We start from the raw sequence: 19,491 nt of genomic DNA, 5'->3' as shown, positions 1-19,491 counted from the left end.
TTTATTTTAACAAAACATATCTTCTGATTATGACAGTCTTTTGTTGTACTACTAATAGAGAACTTTAAGAGCACCAAAAATTATAAATAAAGAAAACATCACACAAAATTTAACTGTTGGCATTTTCAAAGCTGAAAGAGAAGCAAATCAAGAGAGGCTAGGTTCAAGCTATTCAAACTTGCATGAGCAAGCAAAATTTGGAGGAACTGGAGGCTCGGCAGCCTTACTATTTACACACGTAACTTTCAAGATGGTGCCAACCCATTCTATAACAGTTAAAAATAAGGAATTGGTATTCTTGAGCTCTGCTATGTAATTCCATAGTGATACTGCCTTGGAAACCCAAGGAGGGGTCACTATGAGTTTGAACCAGCTCTACGGCAGTGAGTGAGTGAGTGAGCGAGTGACTTGCTAAGTACAAATCTAGTTCTGTAATTTCTGTCTTTGGTGCCTGTCTGTCATATTCCCAACATGGCCAATCGTGCTGACACTTCCCATGCCATTGAGCACCTTCTGTCACCACCAGAACATGCCCTTCTGTCCCCACTCACCCTTGCTCTCCTAGGGAGATGGCTAGCAAGAGGCATCTAGCTATTTCTGAAAAATATCCCAAGTCTCCAGATAATGGAAGTTCTTCAGAGGTTTGAGAAATGTCTGATGGTTTGAGTGAACATTTCATTGTTCTCCCAAGCAATTGGTGTCATGGAGCTGTCAGCCAACACGAATGGTCATAAGAAGACGAAGGAAGTCTTAGTCCACAAAAGAGACCGTAAGCCTGCGAGCTCTATCCTTAGGAAGTCTCCTTATGCCTCTCTAGCTTCCTGGGGTCCCTGAGTAGTAGAATCGGCTTACACTTGAATGTTGTTGTTGTGTGCCCTCAAGTTGGACCTGACTCATAGTGACCCCTCCTTGGGTTTCTGAGACAGTATCACTATGGAAGTAGATTTCCCCATCTTCCTTCTGAGGAGTGGCTGGTGGGTTTGAACCACCAGCCTTCTGGTTAGCAGTCAAATGCCTTAGGCACTACGCCACCAGAGCTCCCTAAATGTTGCCAATCCAAACCCATCCAGTGGGACCACGGAAGAAAAGGCCTGGCAGTCTGCTTCCATAGATTATAGCAAAAAACAAAAACCACCCTCTGGAGCAGTTCTACTTCATAACACATGGAGTCACCATGCATTGAAATAGTCTCAACAGCAACTAACAACACAACAGCTTCCTCATATTCTGATTCACCAAAATCCTCAAATCCCTAATTCTCTTAGAATTTCTATAGTTTCCCTTTATGGTGTTTTACTTGGTGAAATGTGTAAATGTTATAGCACTTAAGTACACTACAATTAGGTACAATTTAGGCACAGTGGAATCCTTGTATTGACTGTTAAAGATATATTAGGATTCATTTCTTACTTCTATGAAAAAAGATCTAACTAAGTTCACGGCATTTATTTTTTTTCTTAAACAGCCCAAAGCCTTGAAACTGCTAGGAATGGAGGTAAGTGTTTGCTCAAATTATTAGTGTCAATTATTCATTCTCATTCTTGCATACTTTTTTAAAATACCTATTAAAGTTCATTTCAGTGTTATGGATTAGGACATGCATTTAAATAAGAAAATAAAATTTTCTCAAGTGTCGAGAAGGCAAGTCACAGTACTTTGAAAATTCCACCAGGAGGTTATGTTAGCATTGTAAACAGGAATTAAATCCTATTTGAAATACTAACTTGAAAATCAAGGAAGCATATAAATTCCAGTAAGTGAAATCTATTCATGGCTTTTTGCAAATGGCAACAGATCCAAACACCAGAACTACTTCACAAGTGCACCTGATAGATATGCAGAAACTTGAGATAGGTTGTCTGCTTCCATTCTTTTGTTCATGTGGTTATTGTCATTTATGCAAATGCAAGTATAGAATGTCCTTGCCCTTTCGATGAAAAGGGTAGAGCTGTCCATCTGAGATACAAGTAACCCTACCTGTGGAGAGGGGGAAAAAAAAAGGACAATAGAAAAATAAAATGGCCCATCAGGAAAAATATTTTAAGTTAAAGTATAACACAGACATGTTCCCATAGAACTGTGCTTAGATATTTGTTATAACTTGTTTTAAAGTTAGGCATGTATGTGTCTGTGAGTTCTTTGAGAATAGGAGCTGGCCTACTTCATTTCTGTGTGTATACCACAGCTAGGTCAGTAGTAGATATATGATAACTACTGGCTGTATTGAACTGATTCATTTCTAACTCAGCATCTATGGTGTGTCCCTAAAATTACAGGATGACGTTCCCTTGAGGCGAGGGAGAAAGACAACCAAGAAGCGTGAAGAAGAGGTGGACATTGATTTGGACGACCCTGAGATCAACCACTTCCCTTTCCCCTTCCACGAGCTGATGGTGTGGGCTGTCCTGATGAAGCGGCAGAAGATGGCCTTGTTCTTCTGGCAGCATGGTGAGGAAGCCATGGCCAAGGCCCTGGTGGCCTGTAAGCTTTGCAAAGCCATGGCTCACGAGGCCTCCGAAAACGACATGGTCGACGACATCTCTCAGGAGCTGAACCACAACTCCAGGTTGGCCACCTCAGCAAATGGAATGGGTGGTCAGGGAAAGAGAGGAGAAGATGGGCCTCAAATCCTTGAGGGTCTGAGCTGCCCAGAGCTTTAAGGGAAGGCAGTATTATCCCAATGGTACACACAGAGGGTTCCAGTTTTCAGCCGCCATCAGGTCAATTCCAGCTCATGACAACCCCATATGGCAAGGAGTGGAATTGTTTTCTTAGCTGTGCCCTGTCAGAATCAGATCTCAAGGCCTTTTTTTCCAAAGCACCTCTGGGTAGGTCCAAACCACCAACCTTTAAGTTAATAGCCAATGTTTAATGGTTTGCACTATCCAGGGACTCCACCCAGAAGGTGGACATGAATAATTAACGTGTATTGGGCATAGTGCTACATAAGGAGGTACATAAAGGTACATGGGTGATCTCATTTCATCCTTTCAACTACCACTAAGAAGTAGATACTATTATTATGTATAATTTATAGGTGCAAAAATATGAGGCTTAGAATATAAGTAACTTCTCCAAGATCATACGCTTATGATTGACAGGGCTGGAATTTGAACTGAAGGCTGTTACTTTTAAGGAGATATACTGTACTCTAACCACTGACCTACTAGTCTGCCTCCCCCATGCATTGAATTGAGGGCCTTGAGAACAGGGATTTTGCCTTATTTGACTTACACACCCAATCTAAACACAGTATCTGTACTTGAGTCAGGTACAACTCATGGTGACTTTACATATAACATAGCAAAGCATTGCCTGGTCCTGCATCAACTTCATGAGCATTGGTATGTTTGAGTTCATTGTTGCAGCTATCGTGTGGTGCCTTCCAACCTAGGGAGCTCATGTACCAGCACTATATCGGACAGTATTCTATTGTGATCCACAGGGTTTTCATTGATTCCAGAAGTAAAGCACAGGACCTTTCTTCCTCGTGTTAGTGTGGAAGGTCCTCTGAGGCCTGGCTGCCACAGGTGACTCTGCTAGTCTTTCAAATACCAGTGGCAGAGCTTCTACCATCATAACAACATGCAACCCACCACAGTACAGAAAACTGACAAATGGGTCGTGGATCTGGCCCCTATGGTTTGTGATGTGGAACTGAGTCAATTCTGCCTCATAATGACCCTAATAGGGTTGAGTAGAACTGTTCCATAGAGTTTGCTAGACTGCAATCTTTACGGAAGTGGATTGCCAGTTTTTTTCTCCCATGAGATAGCTGGTGGGTGTGAATCTCCAGCTTTTCAGTTAGCAGTCAAGTTTTTAACCATTCTTTTATCTGGTCCATTAAAAAGGAGAAAAAAAAATAAAAAAAAACACTGTCATTGATTCTGACTCATAGCAACCCTATAGGACAGAGGTGAACTGCCCCATAGGGTTTCCAAGGCTGTAAATCTTTATGGAAGCAGAGTGACTCATCTTTCTCCCACTGAATGGCTGGTGGGTTTGAACTGATGACCATTTGGTTAGCAACAGAATCCTTAGCCACTGCACCACCAGCGCTCCCCCATCTGGTATATACATATATGGTTCATAGTAGATGCTTAATAACCCCATAAGGAACCTACACCACACCCCATTCAGCAACCACCTTTTGTGGCTTGGCCCATGTGTTCCCATTTCCATCATCTACGTCTCCAAGCAGGTCTGAAGGACTCCTCCACATGTTCTCTCTTTCAGGGACTTTGGCCAGCTGGCTGTGGAGCTCTTGGACCAGTCCTACAAGCAGGATGAGCAGCTGGCCATGAAGCTGCTGACATATGAACTGAAGAACTGGAGCAATGCCACATGCCTGCAGCTTGCTGTGGCGGCCAAGCACCGTGACTTCATTGCGCACACGTGCAGCCAGATGTTGCTCACTGACATGTGGATGGGCCGGCTCCGGATGCGCAAGAACTCAGGCCTCAAGGTCAGCACACCCAGAAGGCCCTACTGGCTACCATGAGGGACAGAGGGTGTCTTGGAGTTTTCAAACCAAATCTGTAATGGCACTGGGTACTCTCCTATCTCAGGAGGGGATTCTAGACCCAACTGTGCATCCGAAGCTTCTGTGTTAGCATTTTTTAAACATAGTGGCAAGGGCTTCCCCAAGTCCTGCTAAAGTCCAACAGGCATGTGGAGTCCAATATAGTGACGGTGCCTAGACATTAAATTTTTAATTTTTTTAAAAATTTTTAGTACACTTTAGTTCTTCAAGCAGTTTCAGGTTTACAGAAAAATTGAGCATAAAATACACATAATTTCTCCTATTATTAACCGCTTACATTGGTGGGGTACATTTGTTAGAGCCAATAAGCTAATATTAATACATTATTATTAACTAAAGTTAGTAATAATAATTAGTTAATACTTTATTAAGTCCATACTTTATTTTACAGTTCACTCTTTGTGTTATATAACTCTCTACCTTTTGAGAAATGCATAATGCCACGTGTCCACCATTGTAGTATCATACACAATAGTTTCACTGCCCTAAAAATGCCTCGTGTTCCACTTATTATCCCTCTCCTCCCTGCCCTGACCCCTTAGCAATATGGGGTCAAAAAGGACCCCTTGCCCTTTTTACTGTCTCTCAAGTTTTGTCTTTTCCAAAACGTCCTATAGGTGGGATCAAATAAAATGTAGGGGTTTCAAACTGACGTCTTTCAGTTAGCAATATGCATGTCAGGTTCCTCCATGTCTTTCTACGGTTTAAAAACTTATTTATTTTTATCACTGAATAATATTCCATGGTATGGAAATTGCTTGCTGAAAATAAAGAGGACTTGAAGCACTAATTGATGAAGATCAAAGACTACAGCCTTCAGTATGGATTATACTGCAACTAAAAGAAACAAAAATCCTCATAACTGGACCAAAAAGCAACATCGTGTATAGCTTTTGCTTTTTGTTTTCTTTTCTCAATATTTTCCAAATAAAAACTTAAACTGAAAGAAGTAAACACAGAAAAAAATTGTGAGGAGAAAGATTAAAAAATAAACATGTAAATGCTGTATCTCTTTAGAGTTTGTGGCTGGTTACAATTTAAAACCACCACGCTGAGTCGAGTCCTGGTTCTACTTGTCAGGTGAACCACGCTCCATAAGGTTTGCAATGGATGACTTTTTAGAAGTGACCCCCAGACCTTTCACCTGACATGCCTCTGGGTACATTCAGACCTCCAAATTTTCTGTTAGCAGCCAAGTTCATTAACCATTTGCACCCACCAAAGACTCCTATTTTAACTTCAGCGGGACTCAAATTTACTTGATCTGGGCAACGCTGAGGTCAGCCCAACTCTGAGGTCAGACTATCCACCAGACAGGTGAATGCCCAAGGCCACCCTGATAAGTCAGCATCTCTCCTCTACTCCCTGGCCCTCTCACAGTTGTGTACCCTCTCTTGGCCCAGAGCTACAGAAGCTACAGAAGCATCCATGAAGTGTGTCACAGGCATTCTATAGCCATCCTGCTAGTGACTTCAAAGCCCCATCTCAGACAGGGAGCCAAGCCAGGCCTCCAGCAATGAGGACAGGGTGCCATGTCCCTTGAAGGCTGCCAGGCCGGCATCTGAGCCTTCCCAGGCCTGCTGGACATCCACCATTCAGGGTCACCCTTTTCCCTTAGCTTCTCTGGAGTCCCCGTGAACATTTGAGCATGGGCTGTCCCTACTTCATTATGGGAAGATCATCCTGAGTGACCCTCCCTGGCAAAGGAGGAACAAGATTGCCCTCCCTTGAGAGGGGCCTAGGGATGTAGTGCCATCACATGGAGAGTTAAGCACATTGTTAGTATGTGAGAGAAATACTGCGCCGGCCCCTCCTGGGGTGTTTGTGCAGGGCTGGGGGTGGGGACGATACTCATAGTGAATACTCATAGTGCGTTGCTGTTGTGTACTAGCACATGACAGGGACAGACTCTAAAATTAATAACATGTTTTCCTATGTGTACTTTCTCAAGGTCAATTTAGGGCAGCTTTTTTTTTTATAGCAATAACCAGATGACACATAATCAGCCCCACTTGACACATTAACAAATAAATGCCTGTGGACATATGTTCGAATTGATTTCACAGCCAAAGTCAAGTGCTCTCTAATGGTTAGATGAATTCTTTCCCACTCTTGCCTTGGGTAAAAGTACCTGGTCTCTCTTTTTTTTTCTCAGTGTTCCTCCCCACCCCCCTTGCAAAGTGTTTAATTGGGTAAAATGCATTTGGGCTAAATGTTTGGTTTCTCCAAATGCAGCTTGAACCACTACTGTGCATAACCTCTCTCCCAGCTGGGCAGAACTGACTGTCTCTGTATCAATATGTTTAGTCATTCAAATGTTCAGGTCCCCATGCAGGGCCGTACCTAGCACAAGTGTGTGTGTACCCATACACACACAAATACACACCCCTTTCCCCAGGTCCTCTGATTCTAAGCACCCACACTATTCTTTATCCTTTAAATGTGATTATTATTATTATCATTATTATTACTTTAGGTAATTCTGGGAATTCTACTTCCTCCTTCAATTCTCAGCTTGGAGTTCAAGAACAAAGACGACATGCCCTATATGTCTCAGGCCCAAGAAATCCATCTACAAGAAAAGGAGCCAGAAGAACCAGAGAAGCCTACAAAGGAAAAAGATGAGGAAGACATGGAACTGACAGTAAGAAATCACTACACAGTTATTCTCCCGGGGGGCATCCCCTAATTCACTTGTTCCATTCATTTGATTTAACGTCGAATAAATACTTTTTGAGATCAGATGGCTGTTCCCCAGCCTCCCACAAGATTTAAAGCATCACAGGTGCTTTCATTTAAATATTGAGAGCAGGATATTATCAAAGTTTCCTCTCCGTGCACAGAGAACGTGACTTTAGGGTTCAATTCTATGTGAAATTATTAGTGCACTAGGCTTAGTGGTGCAGGAAAAACGAATGAAATTCAAAAGCACCCTGCGTTTTCCAAATGAGCATGCTTTATAAACAACCAGGTGATGTGGTAATCTTGGCACGCATGGAGAAGGGAAAGGAATCTATGAGCTAGGAGCAGTCGGGTTCTCCCAGCTGGAACTGTTCTGCTCATCAGAAGCTAAGCCCCTCTCTGTCTTCGGGGTCAGGCTCACAAATGCAGTACTAATTGAATTTTGAGGTTTGCATGGAAAGCTTTTATTAGCTTTTTCCTGGTGTAATTATAGAGCATGGATGCTTTGTTCTGCAGGGGTAATGGGGCAGCTGGGCATGGGACAGCCTCCTGCAACCCCCACCCGAGCCTTATGACTGCCGCTGGATTGTTTCCAAAGACTAAAAATACCACATAGCTATTAAAGGGACAAACAAGGCTTCATAGCTTTGGAGACCAAGCAACAATTTCATAAGCCTTCCTGGCATTCCCACCCTCCTGCACAACCCTGACCAATGATTGTTGCTACAATGACCGAGAAGAATCCATAAGGGGAGAAAAAAAAATATTTTTGCTCAGGTGACATTTACATTATTATTCTAATGGGACCACCCTGTGAACTCTTTTTCCTCCAGATAAGCAGTATTTCGTTCTAGTGGGCACTTTCAAAAGATCTCTTTGCAACCACAATCCCAGCCCCAAGTCAAGTAGGGCATACACAGCAGGCTGCTCTTTTCATTCATCATTCAGAGTTTCTGACCTACAGAGTCCTTGGTAGCTTAAACCAGCTGCCCTCCAATAGATTCTGACTCATAGAGACCCTATAGACAGAGTAGAACTGCCCTATAATGTGTCCAAGGCTGTAATCTTTATAGAAGCAGACTGCCACATCTTTCTCCCACGAAGTGGCTGATGAGTTCAAACTGCTGACCTCTCAGTTAGCAGGAGAGTGCTTAACCATTGCCCTCCCCCCAGGGCTCCTTAGCAGCTTAGGTCACCTGAAAGCATCTTTCTCAGCCTTAACATATGGGTCCAGCCAGCAAAGATCCTCAAATCCATACTCTGCATTTTTGTCTGTAGTTGACCCTGTTAATTCTGCTATAAGAAATGTCAAAGGAGATGGTTGATGGCAAGAAAAAGATATTAACAAAATCAGTAAATTAGGCTGCTTAGGCTAGAATTGCTGAAATGTGTAAAATGCTTTAGTAAAACCCACACAAGGCCAGCCTTTTCCAAACACACTGACTTTGGAATGTATCTGAATAAAGGCAAAGCAAGTTGTTGTTTTGTTTTTGATTTTGGTTCTATTTTGCCTGCACTGCCAGTGCAGTGTCTCCACCTTGCATTTTGCTTAAGAAAGTTCCAGCATGTCACAGACCCAGGGCATTATGGTAGCTCAGTTGGGACACCCCAGAGGTTACCCCAAAATGCCACTCTCTAAGATATCTTCAACCCTTCAAGCTGCCTTTACTCCCATTGCATTGTAGTCCCAATTCATTGTGTCCCATTTCATTGTTTCTGATCTTGACTTCAAGACAAATTATTTCTATAATTAGGTTTCTCAACTCTGAACTCACATTCCCAATGATTTTTCTTGTCCCAAGTGCCTGTCAATCTCTGAGCAGTGATGAGGCCCTTATCCTGTTTTCACATTTAATGAAGATATCATTTTAAGCATGTAAACAAACAGACCAGAAGCAGGGTAATTATGTTATATAAATTATAGAAGGACAATTACCATGTAATCTCAGAGTTTCTGGAGGTCAATGATCAATATTTATAGAACTCTATTGCTGTCTAGAGCATTATATCCATCATGAAAACTGATCCAACTCACTGATCAAAATAAATGCATAGATAGGCCTTCGTGTAGAATCTTACCTGTTCATTAACTTAAGGTACTTTCTAGCCAGAAGGTCCACCACGGAAATGGAGTTACCTTCTCTAGAAATCCTATTGGTTACAAGTGAATCATTTGTGATTGTTACATATTTGAGTAAAGTGGATATTTGAGGCAATGATCCAAGTAGATGAAACCAATATTTAGATATTTTAGATAAGGGTTGCTTGAAATTAGTATTATCTGATAGTCGTCTCTGTTCTCAACTTCAAGACAATTTCTGTAATTAGATCTCAACTCTGAACTCACATTCCCAATGAATTCTCTTGTCCTAAATCCCTGTTAGTCTCTGAGCAGTGATAAGGCCTTATCCTGTTTTCACATTTAATGAAAATTTCTTTTTCCATCATTTGTGGAACTAACCTTGTCTTATAACAATACTGATGAAATAAATTAATTCTCTTGTCCTAAATCTCTGTTAGTCTCTGAGTAGTGATAAGGCCTTATCCTATTTTCACATTTAATGAAAATTTCTTTTTCCACCATTTGTGGAACTAACTTTATCTTATAACAATATTAAGGAATTAAACCCAAGGAATTGAACCACCAGCCTTCTGGTTAGTAGTCAAATGCCTTAGGCACTATGCCCCCAGAGCTCCCTATGTTGTTATAGACTCCTAATAATGCACTTTATTTTTTTCTGGTGAGAAATCTCAACTAGATCGTTTCACATATCCAAGAAAGTCCAAGTTCACTTTAAAGGCAAGCTAATATTTAAAGAGAACTTATCAAGTGCCAGAGGGCTTGGGTGGTGCAAATGATTAACACACTTGGCAGCTATCTAACCAAAATGTTGGAGGTTCAAGTCCACCAGAGACACCTTGGAAGAAAGACCTGGTGATCTACTTCTGAAAAATAAGTCACTGAAAACTGTCATAGAACAGTTTTACTCTTATACACATGAGGTTGCCTTGCCTTGGAATCAACTCAACAGCAATTGCTAACTGGTATTAGTGCCAGGTGCTTATTGATTTATATTCCAATGCTATAGAGCAGATGCTGCTAATATATCCATTTTACAATTGATGAAACTAAGTCTCACAAAGGTTAAGAAAGCTGCCCCAGGCCTCACAAATTCTAAGACTGGAGTTCAGACTCTATTCTCTGTCTGAGTGACACAAAGACTGGAACTCTTTACCTGTCTTCCACCATCTTTGGAGCATCTTGCCACTTGCTACCCATATTGGCATATGTGTCTGCCTTTTTTCAAATTCTGCCTTTGTTGTGATGTTAAGTCATATTATTGTTGCTACTTCTGCTTCTGTCATGAATGAGAAGGAAATACTTCTATTCTTGAGGAAATATCCAATAGCTTAGAGATGAGGACCTCCCAAGGTTAGTTATTATTGGAATCCTTCTCCTGGTTTCAGCTGGTTGACTCTCTCATGCAGAGAAGACAGTGTATCCAGGAATCACCATGAAGCTAGTATCAGTAGTAATTCAAGTTTTCTGGGGTTTGAAATCAGGAAACTAGGACATATGTCTAAGGGCTGGGGCAATGTCTGTGCAGTAGGTACTAAGCTCAACGCATTTCAGATAACTTCTTGAATATTCATAACCTTTGGATAAATTAAGTACCACTTAATGAAATTTATCATTTAGTACCACTAAATGGGTGCTCTGGTAGCATAGTGGCTACAGCACTTGACTGCTAACCAGAAGGCTGGCGGTTCAAATCCACCAGCCACTCCTCAGAAGGAAGATGGGGCAATCTACTTCCGTAGTGATACCGCCTCGGAAACCCTTCCGTAGTGATACTGCCTCGGAAACCCAGGGAGGGGTCGCTATGAGTTGGGGCCGACTCAACGGCAAACAACAACAACAACAACCACTAAATACCACTTAGTACCACTAAATACCACTTAGTACCATTAAATTTACCACTTAGTGCCACTTAGTGAAATTTACCTTTGACTTAAAAGTCATTAGCATGTGGTAGAGTCAGATTTGAACTCAGATCTGCCTATCTCACTAAATATATGGGAGGTGGGGGGAGGAATGAACAGGAAGGGAAGATAGATTCCTAAAGCATCATCTTCCCAGGCTCCATGCTGTCTCCCTCTATGAACTCTGGGTATCTTCTATCACCACCATCTTCCAGAGGGCCCAGAGTAGAAGAGAAGATAGTGTTCAAGAAATATCTCCACCACCTACTGTCCCAGGAAAAGATCACCTGCAGATCGTATGTATAATGCAAATGCTCACCTACAGAAGGTACCCTGATGGGACTTGGGCAAATCATTTAGGTCCCATGAGCATCTTTTCCTCATCTGTAAAATTGGCTTGTTGAACTACAAGCTCTCCAGAGCTATGCCATGATGGTATCCATTCTCTTCCACTGTAGGCAATGTTGGGACGCAACAATGGGGAGTCCTCAAGGAAGAAGGATGAAGAGGAAGTTCAGAGCAGGCACAGGTTAATCCCCCTGGGCAGAAAAATCTATGAATTCTACAATGCGCCCATCGTGAAGTTCTGGTTCTACACCGTAAGCACCTTTCCCTTTCTTCTTTCTTATAGGTGACCACACGGAGCCAGTGTCCATTCCTTATGCACCTGGGTGGCTTTCTCTGGGAGTCATAATATAAGCACCACACATGTAGAAAGAAAGCTCCACAGCCTTGCTTTTCCAATAGCTTTGCCAGATCTGTGGAGTTTGGGAGGCAGCTTCTATAGGCTACATTTCTTCTCCTCACAGAAAATAAAGGAAATGGTAAAAGTGAGAACAGAAATAGAGATGAAATGAGAAATAAGGGTGAGTCTAACCTAGCAGGGAAATAGATGCTCTTTATCAAGGCATTTTTGTGTTCCAAATGAGCCCTACTTCAGAGCTGCCCATTTAGGATGTCCATCCTGGGCTTGGGGGCACATTTGGTGGGCATATTTGAGAAGAGTGTTAGGAGTAACACCACTAGGGATGGGTGGCATATGTGCATGACTACTTCCAATCTAAGTCACACAAATGGTTAAGCGCTTGACTAGTCAAAAGGTTAGTGATTTGAATCCACACAGAGGCACCTCGGAAGACAGGCCTGGTGGTCTGCTTCCAAAAGGTCTCAACCTTGAAAACCCCATGCAGCAGTTTCACTCTGCATACATGGGGTTGCCATGTGTTGGAATCAACTTGACAGCAACTAACAACAATCTGGTGATGTCCTCAAATAAACCTCCTTGCTCTGCTATTAAGCGACATGCAAACCAAAGCAGCAAAAACTACTCAAAGCAAACTACAACTCTCCAAAATATTGCTCAGTGTGCATACCCTGCAAACATTTTCTGCCTACAAAACAGAAGCTCACCACTGAAAGAGCCTCTTGCTATAGAAGAAATGGCTCAGCTGGTGATTTCCCATTTCTCCTTTTCAAAGGCGTTTTAAGCTTGGGCTGAGCTTTGGCCCAGGTCATCCCTGATTCTCTCCAGCCATAGTGGAACTGTGCCAGATGAAGGACAGTGAGCCTGTATTTTTAGCCATTTTCACAACCAGCTACACAGCAGTTGCTTGAGTCAGCAACAGGATAATCTGAGTCTGATGCCAGGATGACTCAAATGACCAGAAGAGGTACTTTCTGTGTGGTTTCAGGTGCTCACACTTGTCACTGGGGTTACAGCAGGTTTCTCAACCCCAGCACAATTGACAGTTGGCCAGAATAATTCTTTGTTACAGGGGGCTGTCCTGTGTATTATAGGGTGTAGAACAGTATCCCTGGCCTTTACCTACCAGGTGCCAGGAGCACACCCCACCACCAGATACAACAACCCAAAATGTCTCCAGCCATTGCCAAATGTCCCTGTGGGGTGAAATTACCAGCAGCTGAAAACCACTGCATTAAAGTATGGTCTTAAAAGAGGATGGAGTGCCTAACAACAAAAACATGCTCAACAACAACAACAAAAAATTACATATATATATAAATACACATACATATAAAGGGATATATGTGTGTGTGTGTACACACACACACATATAAAGGGAGCTCTGGTGGCATAGCACCTAACGCATTTGACTGCTAACCAGAAGACTGGTGGTTCAAACCCACCAACCACTCCTTAGAAGGAAGATGGGGCAATCTACTTCTGTAGTGATACCGCCTCAGAAACCCAAGGAGGGGTCCCTATGAGTCAGATCTGACTCAACAACAGTGAGTTTAGTTTGGTGTTTTTATATATATAAAGAGGATGGAATATTATAAAAACATAAAAGATTTTTTTAATGAAATAAACTTCCAATTTACTAAAGCCTAATGTTGAAAAAAAAAGAACTCCCTCCCTAAAAATAGAGCAAGCAAATATATTTCTCTTTATGTATTATACAGATGTAAATTATTTTTACCTTTTAGAAAACAACTTAGCTGTTCAAAGCATGGACTTCGGAGTCTGTTGCCTCTTACTACTGAATGGCCTCAAGCAAGTTACTTAGCCACTTGATTCCCCAGTTTCCTTATCTGTAAGGTGGGGATGATAATAGTGTAACTGATCCTCATTATTCCTGGATCCCCTATTTGCAAATTTGCCTGTTGTTGTTGTTGTTATTTGCCTTCTGAGGAAGGTTGGGCAATCCTACTTCCATAGTGATACTGCCTCGGAAACCCAAGGAGGGGTCGCTATGAGTCGGGCTGACGACTGGACAGCAAATAACAACAACAACAGGCAAATTTGCAAATAGGGGATCCATGAATAATGAGGATCAGTTACACTATTATCATCCCCACCTTACAGATAAGGAAACTGGGGAATCAAGTGGTTAAGTAACTTGCTTGAGGCCATTCAGTAGTAAGAGGCAACAGACTCCGAAGTCCAATGCTTTGAACAGCTAAGTTGTTTTCTAAAAGGTAAAAATAATTTGCCTACTCACTAAAATTTATTTGTCACCCCCAAATCAATACTTGTATACTCTGGAGTCCTTCGCCCACTTGCATGGAATGGGAGGAAAATGTGATTCACCCTTTACACATGTTCCCAGCTGAGGTCAAACAAGGTGACACTCTGCCTCCCCGTTTCTGCTCGCTCTCATACCAACACAAGTGTAAACAAGTGTCCTTTTCGCAGTCTACTGAGGGCCACAAGAAAGAAAATATCAGCAAATGGAATACCAATTCTTATAGGATTTCCACTGACTCAAATAAGAAACATAAAGTTATATTTCTGTTCAAAACTTAGACATTCTACACACAGGCTGTTAAAGCCTACAGTGTATGTGTGTGCGTGACATTTCTTATGTGACGTGTTTTCGTATTAACTATGTAATTTAACTCTCCCACATTTTCACCCTTTAATAAAATAGGCAAATTATATGTCCCATAGAAGTATCTGCAAATGTGTCCAAGTCTTAGGAAACACCTTTGACTCATATTAAGAATCTACTTATTAGACAAAAAGGAAAGAAGGGAGGGAGGAGAAATGTGGTTAGCAGAGAAAGCTACATTCCTCTAGCACCATAAGACTGCCAGCTCCCCTTAAGTATCTCCCATCCAGACTGAAACTTCCCCCATTTCTGAGCTCCAAAGTCACACTGTCTCCAGAACCCTCAGGGTCTCAGTCTGCCCACATTGTATCCTATCCCTAGCGATGCTGGCTCCGAAAAAGTCTAGACTATTTGAATAAACCCACTCTAAACTTCCTACTCACAGCCCCTGAGACCCCAAAGGCCAGAGCAGTGCCTCACTCAACTTGAGGCTTTGCCTAGAGAAAGTTTAGTTTATATGACATTCCCTTAGGGTGAGTTTTTCTGGGAAATTCCTTAGCTCCTTATGTAAAAACCTTACCAGTCCTTCAACACTCCACTGCTCTAGATTTACTTGAATCCTTCAGTGATTTCACCAAACCTGAACCCTGAGGAGTTTGTCCAGGACAGGCAGTAATTCAGTCTGTCACATTAAGGTTTAACCCCATCATGCTAGAATCCAATCCACAACAGGCACACATACCCACCTCCTTTCCAAAAATTGCTTTGTCTCTCTTGTTTTGTTTGAAAGAAGCAGAAACTAGAAGAGACTATTTCAATTTGGATAGGGCAGGAAGGTTGGTTCAATGGACAATAGGCAAAACCTTCCCAGGGCACTGACAAGCCAAACACTTTAAGGTAAGAGAAAACAGAAGACATCAACTCGGCAGAGAATGAAAGGTGGGCTTCAAAATAATGTCTAGACTATTTCTATGTTGCCTTGATCAATTTACAGGGGTAGTGTGTGCCTACCTTTTTCTCTCATGGAAATTTCGTCTGCTGGCACACAGGCAAACATCTACTCTGCTGCCCTAGTTCAAGAAGCAGAATCGCCTATACATGGGCAAAAGCAGCCCCTGATAGAAGAGGCCCGCCTTCTAGTCGGGAAGACACAGACAACTGGGTCCATGCAAAATACAGTGATGCACCATGCCACCCAGTTTCAAGCAAAGTGCCAGGGCAGCAGAGACCCATGTGAGGGTCAAGAAAGGCTGCATATTATATTGGTTCAAAGATTACAGTACATGTTTATTCTTTTGGATTCCATGTCCTGCTTGCTGACCTTGTTTTATCCTGCTGTGCGGTGGCCTTATGCAAGGACAGGGCTCCTGGGCTGTACCAGCCAGAGCTCTGTATTATGTTTCCTTACAGCTGGCGTACATTGGATACCTGATGCTGTTCAACTATATCGTGTTAGTGAAGATGGAACGCTGGCCTTCTACCCAGGAGTGGATCGTCATTTCCTATATTTTCACCTTGGGAATAGAGAAGATGAGAGAGGTAACTGCTTTCAATAAAGAGAAGACTGGAGAAAGAAAATGGCTGTAATAATAATAATAGAAGTTGATCAAAGTTTATTTAATATATGTTAATATTAAAGTTATTTAATATTTGCAGATAGGGGTGATTTCTAACTAAAATAATAATAATAATAATAAAAACTAAACCTATTGGCATAGAGTCAATTCCAACTCATAGCTACCCTATAGGACAGAGTAGACCTGCCCCAGAAGTTTTCCAAGGCTGTAAATCTTTACTGAAACTGCCTCGTCTTTCTCCTGTGGAGCAGCTTGTGGGTTCAAACCACTGGCCTTTCAGTTAGCAGCTGAGTGCTTAATCACTGAGCCATCAAAAATCAGGGCTCCTTTATTTCTGACTAGAGAGTCAAAAACATTCCAAAGGAGAAAGTTCTTTCACAGATTTTTATATTCCATCATATTGCTAGTTATTATACATTGTTAGGAAAAAGAGCTAGAATAGAACTGATAAAACAATTTGTTATCATGCCAGATGCCATATAGCATTGTCTTAAAGAACAATTGCTGACTTAAGACGAAGCTTCTCATCTGACCGTTGGAGTTTCTGTTGCCAAAGCCATGGATAGTTTTATGAAAGACCATACTGCTGAAGGCAAATACTCTTTACATATTGTTTGGGTTAAGAAATTCTGGTGGTGCGGTGCTTAAAGCATTCAGCTGCTAACCAAAAGTTCAGCGGTTTGGACCCACCAGCTGCTGCATAGGAGAAAGATGAGGCAGTCTGCTTCCATAAAGATTTACAGCCTTGGAAACCCCCTGGAGCAGTTCTACTCTGTCTGGTCGCTATGAGTCAGAATAGACTCAGTAGCAATGGGTTTGGTTTTTTGAGTATTGTTTGGCTTAAAGGTGACTTTTAGGAAACTGGTTTTCTCCAGGCTCAAGGTTCAAAGATCATCTCAAGGTGATAGTTTTGGTAGGTCATTTTCAGCCTGCATGGAATCCAGAAATCTGCATGAGAAAAACTCCATTCCTCTCTAGTTACATAAATGGAGGGAAGAAGGGACACTCCGGAGGCCAATTGATCCAGACACGATTTCCCTTGTGCTGCCACAGAAACAGTGGATGTGACTTCATGAGCTGCTTCTTTCCTTCTTTGACAAACCTGGGGAAGCTGCACAATACAATGTTTATAGGGTCATCACTGCAGAAGGACTTAGGATGTTGTCTCCTTTCTACTAATGTCATTCTGTTGCACCAAGGAACACTCCAGTCAGCTTCCTCTAATGATGTCTCTGAAGCTCTTTATACCTCTCTTCCTTCAACCCTATAAACATGACTTACACATTTTCCACTATTAACTCCCATTTCAACCCGCTGCTATGGGTCTCTTCGGGCTCATTCCACTAATATCTATAATTCTCCAAATTAGTTTCAGCAGCTCCAGGAGAGCTAAAGGAGTCCCTGGGTAGTACAAATGGCTGACAGGCTCAGCCGCTGACCAAAAAGGTTGGAGGTTCAAGTCTCCCCAGACGTGCCTTAGAGAGAAGGCCTGGCATTCTACTTCTGAAAACTTAGCCATTGAACATCCTATGAAGCACAGTTCCACTCACAGATGGGGCTGCCGGGAGTTGCAATTGACTCCATGTCAACTGAGAGTGGTACTGGAAGAGGAACTACCCTTTCATTCATTTAATTCTTTCTCTTGTTTGTTGGGGCACCAGTTACTCCACCAGCCTAGGGAACACTAAGATGAATTGAGCACAGTTCTTGTTCTCCAAGTTAAGGGTGTGGGTCCCTCTTTTCTCTCCCTCTCCTACTACTCTCATTGCCTAAAAGGCACCATTATAATACTGCCCCCATACAACTTGTTTGAAGTTAGAGCTAACTTCAGGGGTGCATCAGACCAGAGCCACTATAACAAATGTGGAGTTCCTGGGGGAAGCCAATGGTTAACATGCTGCTAACCAGAAGGTTAGAGGATTGAGTTTACCCACAGGCACCTCAGAACAAAGGTCTGGTGTTCTGGTTTCCTAGTGCCACTCTGACAAGAATATACCACAAATGGGATGGCTCTAACAAACAGGAGTTTATTCTCTTACAGTTTGGAGGCTTTAAGTCCAATTTCAAAGTGCCAGGCTCTAGGGGCTGGGTGAAAGCCCCTCAACCTTGGAGTACAGCTCTGCCTCCTGCTCCTGGCCCACTGGAGCTAGAGGCATTTCTTCACTCAGACAGCTGCTGGCTGCTGAGGCTGAGGTTGACAAGTAAAAAGGCACAGTCCAGATGTTACCAAACCACACGGCAGGCCATTAACTTAAGTCCATAGTAAATCCCAAGGTCGGCAGAGCATAGCAGACTGCTGAGCAATGACACGGCTACATACAGGGTCCAAGCGTGCCATAGGCTAGAGACCATTCCCAAGGCTAACTTAGTCTTATATACAGGAAGCAGACCACATCCCAAAGGCAGCTACTCAGCTGCTTGTGGTACATCCCACCATGGAGATGATTGCTAGTCTCATCATGGGGAACAGCTACCACCAGCTGCCCAGCCATTCAACCAGGCCCAGCCAAGTTGACACACAAACATAACCACCACACCTGGCAAGCCACTTCCAAAAAATCAGCCACTGAACACCCTATGCAGCACAGTTCTCTTCTGACTGCCCTGAGTCGGACTCAATGACAACTAGAAGAAAAGCAAATGAATGTGGTCAAGCAAAACTCCACAAGAGGGCTCTGCAGCCCTCCTCAAAGCTCTCCACAAACTCCCATTACAGGAGAAAAAGGCCATCTGCAGGCGTTTGAGGTAGTGATGATTCTGGTTCATTTTCCCAGGAACTATAGTCAGTGGGCCCACCAGCCACTCCTCAGAAGGAAGGTTGGACAATCTACTTCCATAGTGATACCGCCTCAGAAACCCAAGGAGGGGTCGCTATGAGTTGGGTCCGACTCAATGGCACATAACAACAACAACCTACTTCAGAAAAATCAGCCACTGAAAATCCTGTTAGTGGGAGAGACCTTTTTCTACAAAACTGTCAGGCCCACTACTTCTTCAAGGGCTTCAGACCAGTCCTAGCCACTGTACTACAGCGCTGGGAAAATGTATGGGGCTCCATAGAGAAAAGATTTCCCTCTAATGCATGAATTCACTGTCATCTTCATTGCTGAGATAGGTTCTTGGGTTTCTGCTCAGGAGTGTTCCCCCGCAGAGACAAAGATGCAGCAGCTATTACCCACTGCAGTCTAGTCCATTCTAAGTCACAGTGGCCCTCTGTTACACAGTAGAAGTGCTCCACAACATTTTCTTGGAGCTCTGGTAGCATAGTGGCTAAGACACTTGCCTGCTAACCAGACGGCTGGCGGTTCAAACCCACCAGCCTCTCCTCGGAAGGAAGGTTGGGCAATCCTACTTCCATAGTGATACTGCCTCGGAAACCCAAGGAGGGGTCGCTATGAGTCGGGTTTGACTC

At 42.8% G+C, this 19,491-nt stretch overlaps 1 protein-coding gene across 1 annotated transcript in view; it reads left to right on the top strand.

Moving 5' to 3' along the window:
- Positions 1-19,491, top strand: part of TRPM3 (transient receptor potential cation channel subfamily M member 3) — a 1,151,180-nt gene that overhangs the window by 1,040,460 nt on the left and 91,229 nt on the right. The window contains exons 18-23 of the mRNA XM_042780585.1: positions 1,466-1,495; positions 2,277-2,566; positions 4,237-4,465; positions 7,020-7,187; positions 11,668-11,808; positions 15,913-16,041. Of these exons, the coding sequence (XP_042636519.1) occupies positions 1,466-1,495; positions 2,277-2,566; positions 4,237-4,465; positions 7,020-7,187; positions 11,668-11,808; positions 15,913-16,041 (987 nt within the window). The remainder of the gene's footprint in view (positions 1-1,465; positions 1,496-2,276; positions 2,567-4,236; positions 4,466-7,019; positions 7,188-11,667; positions 11,809-15,912; positions 16,042-19,491) is intronic.

The sequence above is a fragment of the Orycteropus afer genome, unplaced genomic scaffold (assembly GCF_000298275.1).
Source record: "Orycteropus afer afer isolate SDZICR_OR568_19922 unplaced genomic scaffold, OryAfe1.0 scaffold00005, whole genome shotgun sequence".
Taxonomy (NCBI): domain Eukaryota; kingdom Metazoa; phylum Chordata; class Mammalia; order Tubulidentata; family Orycteropodidae; genus Orycteropus; species Orycteropus afer.
Note: the sequence above shows the minus strand (reverse complement) of the source record. Positions and strands in the feature narration are given on the sequence as shown.